Source organism: Tenrec ecaudatus, chromosome 16 (assembly GCF_050624435.1).
Source record: "Tenrec ecaudatus isolate mTenEca1 chromosome 16, mTenEca1.hap1, whole genome shotgun sequence".
NCBI classification, from domain to species: Eukaryota; Metazoa; Chordata; class Mammalia; order Afrosoricida; family Tenrecidae; genus Tenrec; species Tenrec ecaudatus.
In genome coordinates, this window is record NC_134545.1 from 86,191,200 (window position 1) to 86,204,653 (window position 13,454).

At 38.4% G+C, this 13,454-nt stretch overlaps 1 protein-coding gene across 8 annotated transcripts in view; it reads left to right on the plus strand.

The window, feature by feature from the left end:
• Nucleotides 1-13,454, plus strand: part of BTRC (beta-transducin repeat containing E3 ubiquitin protein ligase) — a 199,907-nt gene that overhangs the window by 114,418 nt on the left and 72,035 nt on the right. For 6 of the 8 annotated variants that reach the window (XM_075535030.1, XM_075535032.1, XM_075535034.1 and 3 more), the window contains one exon: nt 5,596-5,685. The exons of the other annotated variants lie outside the window; for them this stretch is intronic. In XM_075535030.1, coding sequence (XP_075391145.1) covers nt 5,596-5,685 — 90 coding nt within the window. The remainder of the gene's footprint in view (nt 1-5,595; nt 5,686-13,454) is intronic. 8 annotated transcript variants of the gene reach the window in all.

Here is a 13,454-nt window from a genome sequence, read left to right on the forward strand (position 1 = left end):
CAGGCACCATCTAGTTAGTATCTTTTCGTTTAATGTTCACATTACTCCATATTAAGCTGAGGACCCCCACAGACTGGGTTCTGTGCCCCTTTGACATATTTCCATTATTCTCCAAATGTTTCCAGGTTCACTGTAATACTTTCTCTGGTCATTCCTAGTATCAGCCGTTTCTCTAGGGAGTTAAAGTCCCTTTTAATGCAGAATGGTATTTAAAAGACAAGATTTGACACTGAGTATATATACTGGCAGGAGAATGGTCAAATCAGTCTCGGAGGAAGTGTAGCCAGAATGCTCTTTAAAAGCAAGAATGGTGAGACTTTATCTCACTTATTTTAGACATATCTTGAAAAGAGACCAATTGCTGGAGAAAGATACCATGCTTGGTAAAGTTAAGAGGGTCAGCAAAGGAGACTGTCAGTGAGATTGCAGCTGCAACAAAGATGGCAGCTTCAACAATGAACTCCGACGTAGCAATGGTTGTGATGATGATACCAGAAGGGGCATTATTTTGGTCTCTTATACAGAAGGTCATTATGAGTTGAAAACAGATTTGAGGGCACCTGAAAACAACATAAGGCTTTTTTTCCAAGAATCAACTTCCATCCCATTTTCTGCCCCTTTCATATCACTCTCTAGAGTCTTTAATTTTTAAAAAAACATAATTTTAGTGGGGGCTCATACAACTCTTATCACAATCCATACATCATCCATTGTGTCAAGCACATTTGTACATAGGTTGCCATCACCATTCTCAAACATTTGCTTTCTGCTTGAGCCCTTGATATCAGCTCCTTATTTTCCCCCTCCCTCCCTGTTCCCCCTTTCCCCATGAACCCTTGATACTTTATAATTATTATTATTTTGTCATATCTTACACCATCCGACGTCTCCCTTCACCCACTTCTCCGCTGTCCATCCCCCGGCGGGGGGGGGGGTGTTAAATGTAGATCCTTATAATCTGTTCCCCCTTTCTCCCTCACTTTCCCTCCACCCTCCCAGTATCGCCACTCTCACCACTGGTCCTCAGGGGTTTCATCTGTCCTGGATTCTCTGTGTTTCCAGTTCCTATCTGTACCAGTGTATATCCTCTTGTCCAGTCAGATTTGTAAGGTAGAATTGGGATCATGATAGTGGGGAGAGGAAGCATTCAAGAACTAGGGCAAAATTGTATGTTTCTTCATTGCTACTCTGCACCCTGACTGGCTCTTGTCCTCCCCATGGCCCTTCTGCAAGGGGATGTCCAATTTCCCACAGATGGGCCCTGGGTCCCCACTCCGCACTCCCCCTCATTCACAATGCTGTGATTTTTTTTGGGGGGGGGGGTCTTTGATGCCCGATACCTGATCTCTTCGACACCTTGTGATCTCACAGGCTGGTGTGCTTCGTCCATGTGGGCTTTGTTGTTTCTCAGTTAGATGGTCGCCTGTTCATCTTCAAACCTTTAAGACCCCAGACATTGTATCTTTTGATATTTTTTCAAGTCTATAACTGTTGTATGCAAGAATGCTACTGCAATACTATTTACGTTATTAAACACTAACCAGTTTATAAACGCATTTAGAAAACATTTTTTGTTATTTGCCTTTGTGTATGCATATAGATGTCTTAGATAACGGTATTTGCAAAAGAAATCCTAAACCTTGAGACCAGACTATACATGGAACAATAATCCTTGACACTAATATCAAGTGCTCCAGTTACCGTATATATTTGTGTATAAGCCAAGTTTTTCAGCACTTTTTTAAAATCAGTTTATTGGGGGCTCATTACAACTCTTATCACAATCCATCCATCCATCCATTGTTTCAAGCACATTTGTACATTTGTTGCCATCATCATTCTCAAAACATTTTCTTTCTACTTGAGCCCTTGATATCAGCACCTCATTTTTCCCCTCCCTCTCTGCCCCCTCCCTCATGAATCTTTGATAGTTTATAAATTACTGTTTTGTCATGTTTTACTTTATCTGACATCTCCTTTCACCCACTTTTCTGTTGTCCATCCCCCAGGGAGGGGGTTATATATAGATCCTTGTGATCGGTTCCCCTTTTCTATCCCACCTACCCTCTACTCTCCTGGTATCGCCACTCTCACCACTGGTCCTCAGGGGGTTCATCTGTCCTGGATTCCCTGTGTTTCTAGTTCCTATCTGTACCAGTGTCCATCCTCTAGTCTAGCCATATCTGTAACGTAGAATTGGGATCATGATAGTGGGGGGTCAGGGAGAACGCATAAAAGAACTAGAGGAAAGTTGTAGGTTTCATCGGTGCTACACTGCATCCTGACTGGCTCATCTCCTCCCTGCGACCCTTCTGGAAGGAATGTCCAGTTGCTTACAGATGGGCTTTGGATCCCCACTCCACAATCCCCCCTCATTCACAATCATATGATTTTTCTTTCTGGGTCTTTGATACCACTGATTTTGGATCACTCGTTCCCTTGTCCCTGGGTTTATTAACATCACTTTTTTCACCCCCATCTCCCTCTCTCCCATGTCCCTCTAGAACTGTTGGTCCCATTGTTTTCTCCTCCAGATTGTTTATCCTGCCTCTTATCTAGATAGACCTTCAGAGATAATAACAAAAACAAGAAAGAACAAAGCAACAACAAAAAACAATGACAAAAAAAAGAAAAGCCTGTAAATAGTTCTAGGTCTGTTTGTTGACCTTTAGGAGTGTTTTCCCTCTAGTCTGATGGGGTGCCATGCCCTGACCCCAAAGTCTACTTTTGGTATTCCCTCAGGACATCCTTCCTCTGTGCCCTTGCTGTTCTGTTGCACGTGCTTAGTGTTTTGCCTCAGTGTGGTGGAGTCAGATCGGTGCAATTCCCACACTGTGTCTCCAGTAAGGCTATGGGTCAGTGAGGGGTCACATGTCTCATAGTGGGGCCAGCTATAAGGTCCTCTCACTGCCTTGTCAGCACATTTTTAATGTAGTTTTTGTGATAAAATTAGGTGCCGTGGCTGATATTTGGGTCAGGTCATACTTGAGTATATACAGTAGTCTAAAGTAATCTTTAAAAATAATTTTAACTTATATACAGAGTAAAAAATATATAAGTGGATATATTATTTAAAAGTTCAAGTTGGTCAGAAAAGTAATTTTATAACATTGATGGGGAAGTACTATATATTGATTTTACCCTCTTTTTTCTTTTTTACCCTATCAGTCCCCACTATTTTTTCTTAAATCCTAATTTTATTTGCCTAATTTCTTTCCAGAGAATGAAAGTTCGGCGAAGATGTGATTTAAAATAAGCACCTTAAGTGTACTTGTTGATATAAATAGAAAAATGATTAAATAAAGTGGGGGAGGAACCATAACTACTCTTTACAGAAGAATTCAAACTAATGAACATAGACTGTAAACAAAACACCCTTAGAACATTACATTAAAAATTACCATAGACAAAATTTACCAGTGGATGCTTCATACACAATTCTATGTACAAGTAGAATATTTTCATGGTCTCATTTTCTCCTCAACATATTTAGTCATTTCTAAAAGAAAAGAATGTTTATTTTGGAGAATCTTGTCAGTCCTGACCTTAATAAAGTAACCAAGGTAAACATCACAGAAGTACATATGTCCTGGTGTGATATGCATCACCTCTGTGCTCTCTATCCTTCCCAGCCATGCATAACCTCAATTTAGTTTGATAAAAAAAAAAAATCAGACAGACTAAAACTGGGGGCAGGGTGCCTTCTGTAGGTTCACTGGTCAGTACTTGTCAGAAGTAACAGTCACAAAAGACAAAACGAAACAGAAAGGTTGTCACAGATTAGAAGAGACTAAAGAGACTTGAGAACTAAATGCAGTTTGGAATCCTGGACTTGATCCTAGACAGAAAAAGAAAATATGCATTAGTGAGAAAACTTGCATAGGTATATGTTCTGTACTTTATAGTTAATGGTGCTCTGTTTATTTTTTCATTTTGATAAATGTTCTTTGCTTATATAAGAGTCAGCTGGGTGCAGGTTTATAAAGAACTCTTGACTATTTTTTCAACTTTTCTATAAACCTAAAATTTTTCCATTTAAAGTGGATTTTAGCCCCTAATAAAATGTAAAAAAAGAAAGGGAAAAAAAAGAAAATGATTAGAGCAAAGAATGTACAGATGTGCTTTATACAATTGATGTATGTATATGTATGGATTGTGATAAGAGTTGTATGAGCCCCTAATAAAATGTTTTTTAAAAAAAACTAGGACTGGAAAAATAAATAAATAAAGTGGATTTTATCCTTGGTGTTGAATTAAGAGATTATCCCAATTTTAAAATTTTTCCCCTTAATTCCAACACAAATATTTATACTAGTGGTTTTCAAATTGTGGTTCCTGAAGTAGTAACACGGTCATCAACTGTGAGTTGTTGAAAATGTAAATTCTCAGAAGCCCAGTGATCCCTATGATCCCACTTCACAGTAAGAGTGTGAAAACCATGATTTACATAACCAGTAAAAACTTCTAAGACTAAAAGGAAATAATTTTGTTTTTAGTAAATAATTGGCCAATTATTTTTTTGGCCAATTATTAATAATGAGTTTGTTTACCATAGAGTATTAATCAAGCATAACCGGTCTATTTCAATCCCTCTTCTACTCTTTGTTCTAAGGAGCCCTGGTGGTGTCCTGGGCTATACATTGAGCTGCTAATAACAAGGACAGTGGTTCGAACCTTCCAGTCACTCTTCAGGAGAAAGATTAGGCTGTCTATTTCCGTAAAGATTTAAAGTCTCAGCAACCCAAAGAGGCAGTTCCACTCTATCCTATAGGGTCACTATGGGTCAGAATCAACTCAAATGCAGTAAATGTTTGAATTTATGCTTCGTTCTACTTTCATCTGTGTAAATGTTGATTTATCTTCTCTTCATGTCCTGCTCTTAATTTTGGTTTATTCTTTTTCTTCTAAAAACAGACAAAAGTACTACATACACTTATCCTTGCACATAAAAAAGCATATCTTATTGCCACCTTCAGGTCTTGATTTTTTTAAAATCATTTTATTGGGAGCTAATACAGCTCGTATCACAATCCATATATACATGCATTGTATCAAGTAAATTTTTACATGTGTTGCCATCCTCATTTTCTTTTTTTTTTTTTTGCCTTCCTCATTTTCGTTCTACTTGAGTCCTTGGTATCAGCTCATTTTCCCCCTCCCCCAACTTCTCTCCCTCAGGAACCCTTGATCTCCCCCCCCCCCCATGTCTTACACACACCAATGTCTCCCTTCTGTTGTCCATCCCCCTGGGAGGGGGTTATAGTGGATCATTACAATCAGTTGATTTTTTTTTTAAGATTTAGAATGAAAAAGGCAAAAATACATTTTCTCAGAACAATAATATGTCTGTTTTAAACAGAACTGAGTTAATAAATTTTGCATTAAAAGAATCCCAATTATATAGCCAGTATCCCTACTGCTGTTCACACGCTTATTGGACTCCCCTTTTCTACCTTGACCTGAAGCCCTCACAAATCTGAGAATTTAGGTAGGGGTTATTTGTGTGTTGATTTTGAGAAATAGGACTGAATTTGAAAACTTAATGTGACAGTATTTCAATATTCAAACATCTTCCTCCCAAAATTTTCTTTGTAGACTTACAACAGTTGTGCAAGACTCTGCTTAAACCAAGAAGCAGTATGTCTAGCAAGTACTGCTATGAAGACTGAAAATTGCGTGGCCAAAGTAAGTAATATCACTCATTGATGTATTTTGTACCACATGGCAGCAATGCTTTATCTATAAATATATCAACTCAGCATTGCTATTAAAGCTATATAGGATTCTACATTTAAGAGCAGGAACCATTTTATCCAAAGAAAGTTACAAGTTTACTTCTCCAGCTCTTAATTGTAGTAGAATACTTTTATATGGTTTTATTGACATATGCTTTACGTAACATACAATTTAATCAAGCAGTCCTGTTAAGAAGAGTTGTTCAATCATTATCACAATCAATTTCAGACAATTTTTTTCTCCTACTCATTGCTAGCACCTATCTCCCCCAATCATCCCCCGCCATACCTTAGGTAATTATTAATTCAGTTACTGTATCTGTACAGATTTACCTATCCTGAATTTCACATATAGAAAATCATACAAAACACAAACAGGAAGCAAAAAAACTCAAACAAAAACCCAATAAGAATGACTTGACAAAATAATAATTTATAAATTATCAAAGGTTCATGAGGGAGGAAGGGAAAAAAATGAGGACCTGATGCCAGGGGCTTAGGTGGAGAGCAAATGTTTTGAGAATGATGAGGGCAATGAATATACAAATATGCTTTACACAGTTGATGTATGTATGGATTGAGCTAAGAGTTGTATGAGCCCCTAATAAAACAATTTTTTAAAAAAAGAATGACTAGACAAAACAGAAAAACCTCAAATTGAAAAGAAAACAGAAAATATTAAAAACTAAAAGAATTTTAAATGGGTTAAAGGGGGGATCAAAATGACAAGGTATTGCATTTTTATTTTAATCAAACTACATCCAGCACAATGAACTTAACAGCGCCCTCAGTCTGGTAGCAGTCGATTCACATCCCTGGATTAAATCTCTCAGCACCCTCTCCACCATTTGTTCTCTCTCCCTTTTGTTTGTTTTTTTTAACTGGGCTATTGTGGAGTAGAATCTTTTGATTATATGTTCTGGTCACATTTTAGACAAACTCACATTTGTTGCTTGACCCTAGTTAGGGGTTGTCACAAGTCACTAAGATTTGTATAAAATAATGGATAATTGTCTTTATAAGTTCATGGTTTTTAAATGTAACTCACCATTGTAATGATTGTGAAATATGCCCTAGAAAATCCAATTATCATATCATTGTTATTATTTATTAAATGACTATTGATAGAAATAATACTTTTGGTGATCTTGTGAGTGAACAAGTATGTTTAGTCCTATATGCCAGCTATGTCTTCCTTATATAGAATTCTGTGTGCCATTCTGGAGTCTAGCGACTAAGATAATCTAAAACATTAAGAGCTGAGGCATTTCATTGCAACTTAGACTATAAAGTTACGGCTTTTGTAACCACTCATAGATTTGATAGTGTTACAGCAATTTTAGCTATGTTAATCTATTGTATCATGCACCCAGCTACTACTGTTTTCTTATTTGAGCCAGGACAGGTAACAAACATGTAGTCTCCACCTTCTGGTGCTATCGGGATATTTTTATTTCATAAAGCATGTGTTAGTGGGGGAAAGTGTCTGTCTTTGGATCTAGTGTAGCAACTAAAAATATATCATACAAAGTTTAACTGTTAGCATGAAAGATCAGGACTTATTTTTAAATTTTATATATATAGTTAGTTAGTTAAAGCAGATCGGTTTCACAGGGTTGCACACAAGATGCTGATCAGCAAAGAAATTGCAGAGAGAAGAGGTTCGTTCATACAAGAACTCTGTAATTTGTGCACCATTTTCCTGAGAACCTAAAGCTACTCTATAAATAATCTATGTAAAAAAGAGTTTGTCCCATTGTCTTATAAATTAGAATGTATTGGTAATTTGCTATAACGTATGAGTATTATAAATTATATTTATTGCTTTCAGTTACAACTGTCAAGTGCTAGTTGACTGTTTTATACCTCGTAGCATTTGTGCATGGGAGAGAGGACCAATTATTTAGACCTTTAAAAATAATCTTTCTCCTTCGGAGCTTTGGTGTTCTCCGTTTCTACACAAGTGGGTGACTTCTGGCCTAAACAAGGTACAATCTTAGCATGAGCATCGATCCGAGGACAGGGTGACGATTTTAATGAGTTTCATTGAGAGCTGGCCAAGTGAGCATCTGTTCCTTTTGTTTGCTTCATACTTTGTAAGCCAGGATCTCTAAGCCACATAGTTATGTTGGTGTATGTCTTTATAGTGTGGTTTTCCCTCCTCCCACCCTGTACTTCAGTAGTGCAGGGATAGAAATCTTCTGGCATCTGGTACAATGGCATAATTTCTTTTATGCTCTTGGGTGAGGAAACAAGTTTGCTCATTGCTGCTCATCAGTCTGTTTCACGTGCTCCCAGATGGTGACCCTCTCATCCCATTCTTGCTTATTTTAACATTTTTTCTGATACCTATGTCCTTTCCTCATCCCTTTAAAAACTCTAACTTAATAATAATTTCTGCAATTTCTTACTGGAAACCACCTACTGACCTCTATCCTATATTCTGGTTCAGATTTGAGCCAACAAGCAATTGATCAGTGGCAAAAAAACCCAAACCCACAACATAGTGGGAAAAATTTGTTTCTTGCAACAGCCTCCAGTGAGGTACCAAGAACACAGGAATGGTGAAAGCATTTTCTCTTTCTATTTACATGCGCAATATGCTGTCCGTGATTTTGTTCTGTTTCCTCCAGCTTCATTTATTGCTTGACCTTTGAAAGGTAATGGCTTGCCTTTATATTTGTAGGTTGGCAAGCTTGTCCCTGTTTCTTGTTCTTCACCTTTAACCCTGAATGAATAGTTTCATCTGCTGCATTTGATAAGGCTGCAGGGCTTTCACTTGGTACAAACAGTTGCCTGTTGTTGATTCAGATCGGTCTTCAGTGTGGCCTTGAATGTCTTACCATCTCCATGTTAGAACGACTTATAGAACTATCAACTAGTTTTGCCTTTTGACTAGTTCAAAAGAACTAAATTCTGCTAAGAGTAACTTTGGTTTGAGTGGAGATACTGATTATATTCCAAAACCTCATCATTGAGCACTGTTTGTTTTAATCATTTTATTAGGGGATCATACAACTCTTATCACAATCCATACATACATCAATTGTGTCGAGCACATTTGTACATTCATTGCCTTCATCATTCTCAAAACATCTGCTCTCCACTTAAGCCCCTGGCATCAGCTCCTCATTTTTTACTCTCCCTTCCCCCATCCCCCTCCCTCATGAACCCTTGATAATTTATAAATTATTATTTTGTCTTATCTTATACTGTCTCCCTTCATCCACTTTTCTGTTGTCTATACCCCAGGGAGGAGGTTATATGTAAATCTTTGTAATCGGTTCCCCCTTTCCACTCCAACCTCCCTCCACCCTCCTGGTATCACCACTCTCACCACTGGTCCTGAAGGGATCATCTACCCTGGATTCCGTGTTTCCAGTTCCTATCTGTACCAGTGTATACCCTCTGGTCTAGCTAGATTTATAAGGTAGAATTCGGGTCATGATAGTGGGGGGGGGGCGGGGAGAGGAGGAAGCAGTTAGGAACTAGAGGAAAGTTGTATGTTTCATCAGTGCTAGAACTACATCTTAACTGGCTCATCTCCTCCCCGTGACCCTTCTGTAAGGGAATGTCCAGTTGCCCTCAGATGTGTTTTGGGTCCCCACTCTGCACTCCCCCTCATTCACAATGATAAGGTGTTTTTTGTTCTGGTGATGCCTAATACCTGATCCCTTTGACACCTCGTGATCACACAGACTGGTGTGCTTCTTCCATGTGGGCTTTGTTGCTTCTTAGCTAGATGGCTGCTTGTTTACTTTGAAGCCTTTTGGACCCCAGATGCTATATCTTTTGATAGCTGGCACCATCAATTTTCTTTGCCACATTTGCTTATGCACCCATTTGTTTGTCTTCAGCGATTGTATCAGGGAGGTAAGCACACAATGATAAGATTTTTTGTTCTTTTATGCCGGATAACTGATCCCTTCAACACCTTGTGATCACGCAGGCTGGTGTGCTTCTTCCATGTGGGCTTTCTTGCTTCTGAGCTAGATGACTTCTTGTTTACCTTCAAGCCTTTAAGACCCCAGAAGCTTTATCTTTTGATAGCCAGGCACTATCAGCTTTCTTCACCACATTTGCTTATGCATCCGCTTTGTCTTCAGCAATTGTGTCAGGAAGGTGATCTTCATGGAATGCCAGTTTAAAAAAACAAAGTATTTTGCATTGAGGGAGTACTTGAGTGGAGGCCCAATGTCCATCTGCTACCTTAATACTAAACTTACACATATATGCACATAGATCTATTTTCACATCCTCATAAATTTATTTACATATGTACATGGCCTTTATTTAGACCAATATAAATGCCCTTTGCCTCCAAGCGCTTCTATTTCCTTTGACTCTCCTCATATCCCACTATCATGTTCAGCCTTCATTTGGGTTTCAGTAATTTCTCTTGGTTACATTACCCTTGGTCACGCACTACCAGGCCTCCTACACCCTCCTCACCACCAATTTGGATCACTTGTATTCTCTCGTTCAAGGGGTCGTTAACACCACTTCCTTTCCCACCACCTCCCTCTCTCCCATGTCTCCCAAAACTGTCGGTCCCATTGTTTTCTCCTCCATATTGTTCATCCAGCCTATCTTATTTAGACAGACCTGCGGAGATAATAACATGCACAAAAACAAGACAGAGCAAAACCAAGCAACAAAATAAAACAAACCAACAACAAGCCAGTGACAAAAACAACACAACAAGAAACAAAAACTTGCAGTTAGTTCAAGTACTGTTTGTTGGCCTTTAGGGGTGTTTTCTGGGCGAGTCTGATGTGGCACCAAGCCCTGGCCCCAAAGTCTATTTTTCCTGGGGACTTTGTTGCTCTGTTCCCTTGCTGTTATGTTCCACGCCCCGGTGTGCTGGGATCAGATGGGATCACTGTTTTTATATATATATATATATATATATATATATATATATGAGTTTTAAAATACCAGAAATATAAAATAAAATCCCAGAAAACAAAGTTGTGAGACTTTAAAAGATAAATCTGTCTTGGAGGAAATTTAGCCAGAATGCTCCTTATAAGTAAGAATGGTGAAGTGTTGTCTCTCACACTTTGGGCTTGTTATCAAGAGAGACCAGTCTCTGGAAAAGGACATTATTCTTGATAAAGTAGAAGGTCAATGAAAAAGTAGAAGACCTTTGATGAAATAGATTGACATGGTTGCAACAATGGGGAAAAACACAACAGCAATTGTGAGGATGGCACAGGACCAGCAGAGTTTCATTCTGTTGTACATTGGGTTGCTATGAATGGGAAGCGACTTTACCCACCTTAACAACACCAGCCACCTCAACAACACCAGCCACCTCGGTTGACAATAATCTTCAAAATCTTTAACTTGAAGAATGAAGCCTTAGAAAAGATTTCAAAATAAAAATTGAGGAAGGGTCACTTTATTAGTATAATTTAATCCAAGTAATTTTTAGAGGCATTGAAATTCCTGTCTTCTTACTAATTATAACCCTGTAGTACATGAGATTTGTACTTGGAACATGATAAGCTGTGTATTTATTGTAGCTTTAAATGGACAGTCATTATTGACTGTCAACTTAGTCTTTAAAATCTATAATTATGTTTTGCCTAATTGTTAACCTTCATGATGCTTTTTAATTGGGTGAAGAAAATTAACTGGAAAACAGATGAACATTCATTTATTACGTTATTTTTAAAATTATTATCAACTTTAGTCAGTATTACTGAAATTTTTATTTTTAGACTTCAGGCTTTTCTCTCTTTAATACACACACGCACATGCACACGCACATCTTGTGCTCATACTTGCCTAAATCCTTATTCCAAATAGGAGATCTGCCTCTTGCTGACTGAGAGATAAACCCCTTCTACTCCTTTGCAGACCTTTTGTATCTTAGTTGTTGTTTGTTGTTATTATTCTTTACTTGAGACTAATAATTGTTTGCAACTGACTGAGACAGAAAAATGTGATGTTCCTTTCTACTCCAGATTTTGATAGAAGACTTGTTTTATTTATTTCTAAAATTATATCCGCAGGAAACAAGCTGTTTAAATTCAGATTATGCTGAAGCAAAATGGTCCTGGTATGAGAAGCAACGTGCTGTTTTACGAGCACAGAGTCCCTTTTCTCATAACTGATTGATAGTAAATATTTTCCTGAAGAATTATTGCCAACCATGAACAGTGCAACTGTTTCACTTTTTTTCCATGCTACTTGCTGTACCAGCCATTGTCGGTAATTAAGATCTACAATTCACAATGCAGACGTTTGCACTTCCTCTGGGTCTGTGCTATTTATAAGGCATTTCAGCTGTTCAGAGTTTCTTTTGAGTTTTAAACTACATGTTAACAGGCTTCTTTAATATACTGTTCCACAAGTAGCATGTCAGATGGTCTGTTCTTTGAACAGACTCCACGATCAGGTCTGACTGAACATTAGCTTTGTGGTGAACGTGTTCCAGTTTCACCAGATCATTAAGGTCAATGTGGTTGGGAAAAGTCTGGGTAACATGCTACACATTAGCTTTGTTGCTGTTTCCAAAAAAGCCAGAGTGAAGTTCAGAAATAACGTTTCTGTTTTCATTGTTAAAAGGTCCACAAGAATCTAATGAGTGTTAATGGGGGTTACAGAGAGGTCTTGCGAAATACATAGTAAAATGACTTTTCCAAGATCACTTTGAACGAATAGAAGTAAGGATCCTATTACAGATCAGAGTCTGTGCATCAGTCAAGTTAAGGATACACAAATATGTTCCTTTCTAGGTATGCATGATATTTGAAAATGCAGAGATGGGGCATCAAAATGGATCCACAGATTGACTACACATTTGTTGTATAATCAGCTTTAGAACCCTAAGTAGCATATACCACTGGTGAGGAAAATGTAAACAAGAATTCTGGTCTGTGTTAAAATGGGGAGAATTCAAAGATATTTCCAATCAAGAAGATGACCAATTAAAAAGGAAAAAACTATTCAGAGCCCAGCCGAGAATCTTCATAAACGATACCATAGAATCCGAGGAACTGCTTACACATGCTCCTTTGGCCAGCACTCTCTGTCACACAGAAGAAAACGAAGCCGAAAGCTGCCAACAAAATAGGCTTAAAACTTTGCTCTCGTGGAGATCAGACTGACCCTGCATGGATTGGACATGTTGGTTGTCAGCACCTTCCAGCAGAGCAGCTCTGCGGCCAAGGGCAGGGCTCAGATTTCCATGCTGACTTCTTGGTGGGCGTTACATATAGGCAGAGTTTTATAGATAGCAAAGACACTCCAAGGTAGTTTTTTTGGATAGGCCCTAAAGCTTTCCATAGTTCTTTTGAATGACACTGTTTCTGTATTCTTCCTTTTCTCAGTAAAGCTCTCTCTTTTTTTCTCAGTAAACTCTTTATGAACCTTTTTAAACATAGCACCAGCAGTCCAATTGTTGAGAACTACCGATCTATCTGATGGAGGCACTTCATTCACTTCAAGATGCTAGAACCTGTCCACATTTCTATTGAGCTAGGGAGCTAGCGAGATCAAGTTTGTCTTTGTGGTTTGATCCCGGTTAGCATGAGATGTGCCCAGTCAGTGTCTTTCTCCGTGGAAAGGGAAAGGTTAGGGGAAAGAGGGGTGAAGGAAGAAAGTTCTTCATCAAGAATTTACTGCAGTATTGCCTGCTGGTGCATGTCGGATCACCCGCACAGAGAGATCACATGGCTTCTCCAAAAGTCAAACGATCAATTCGCCTCG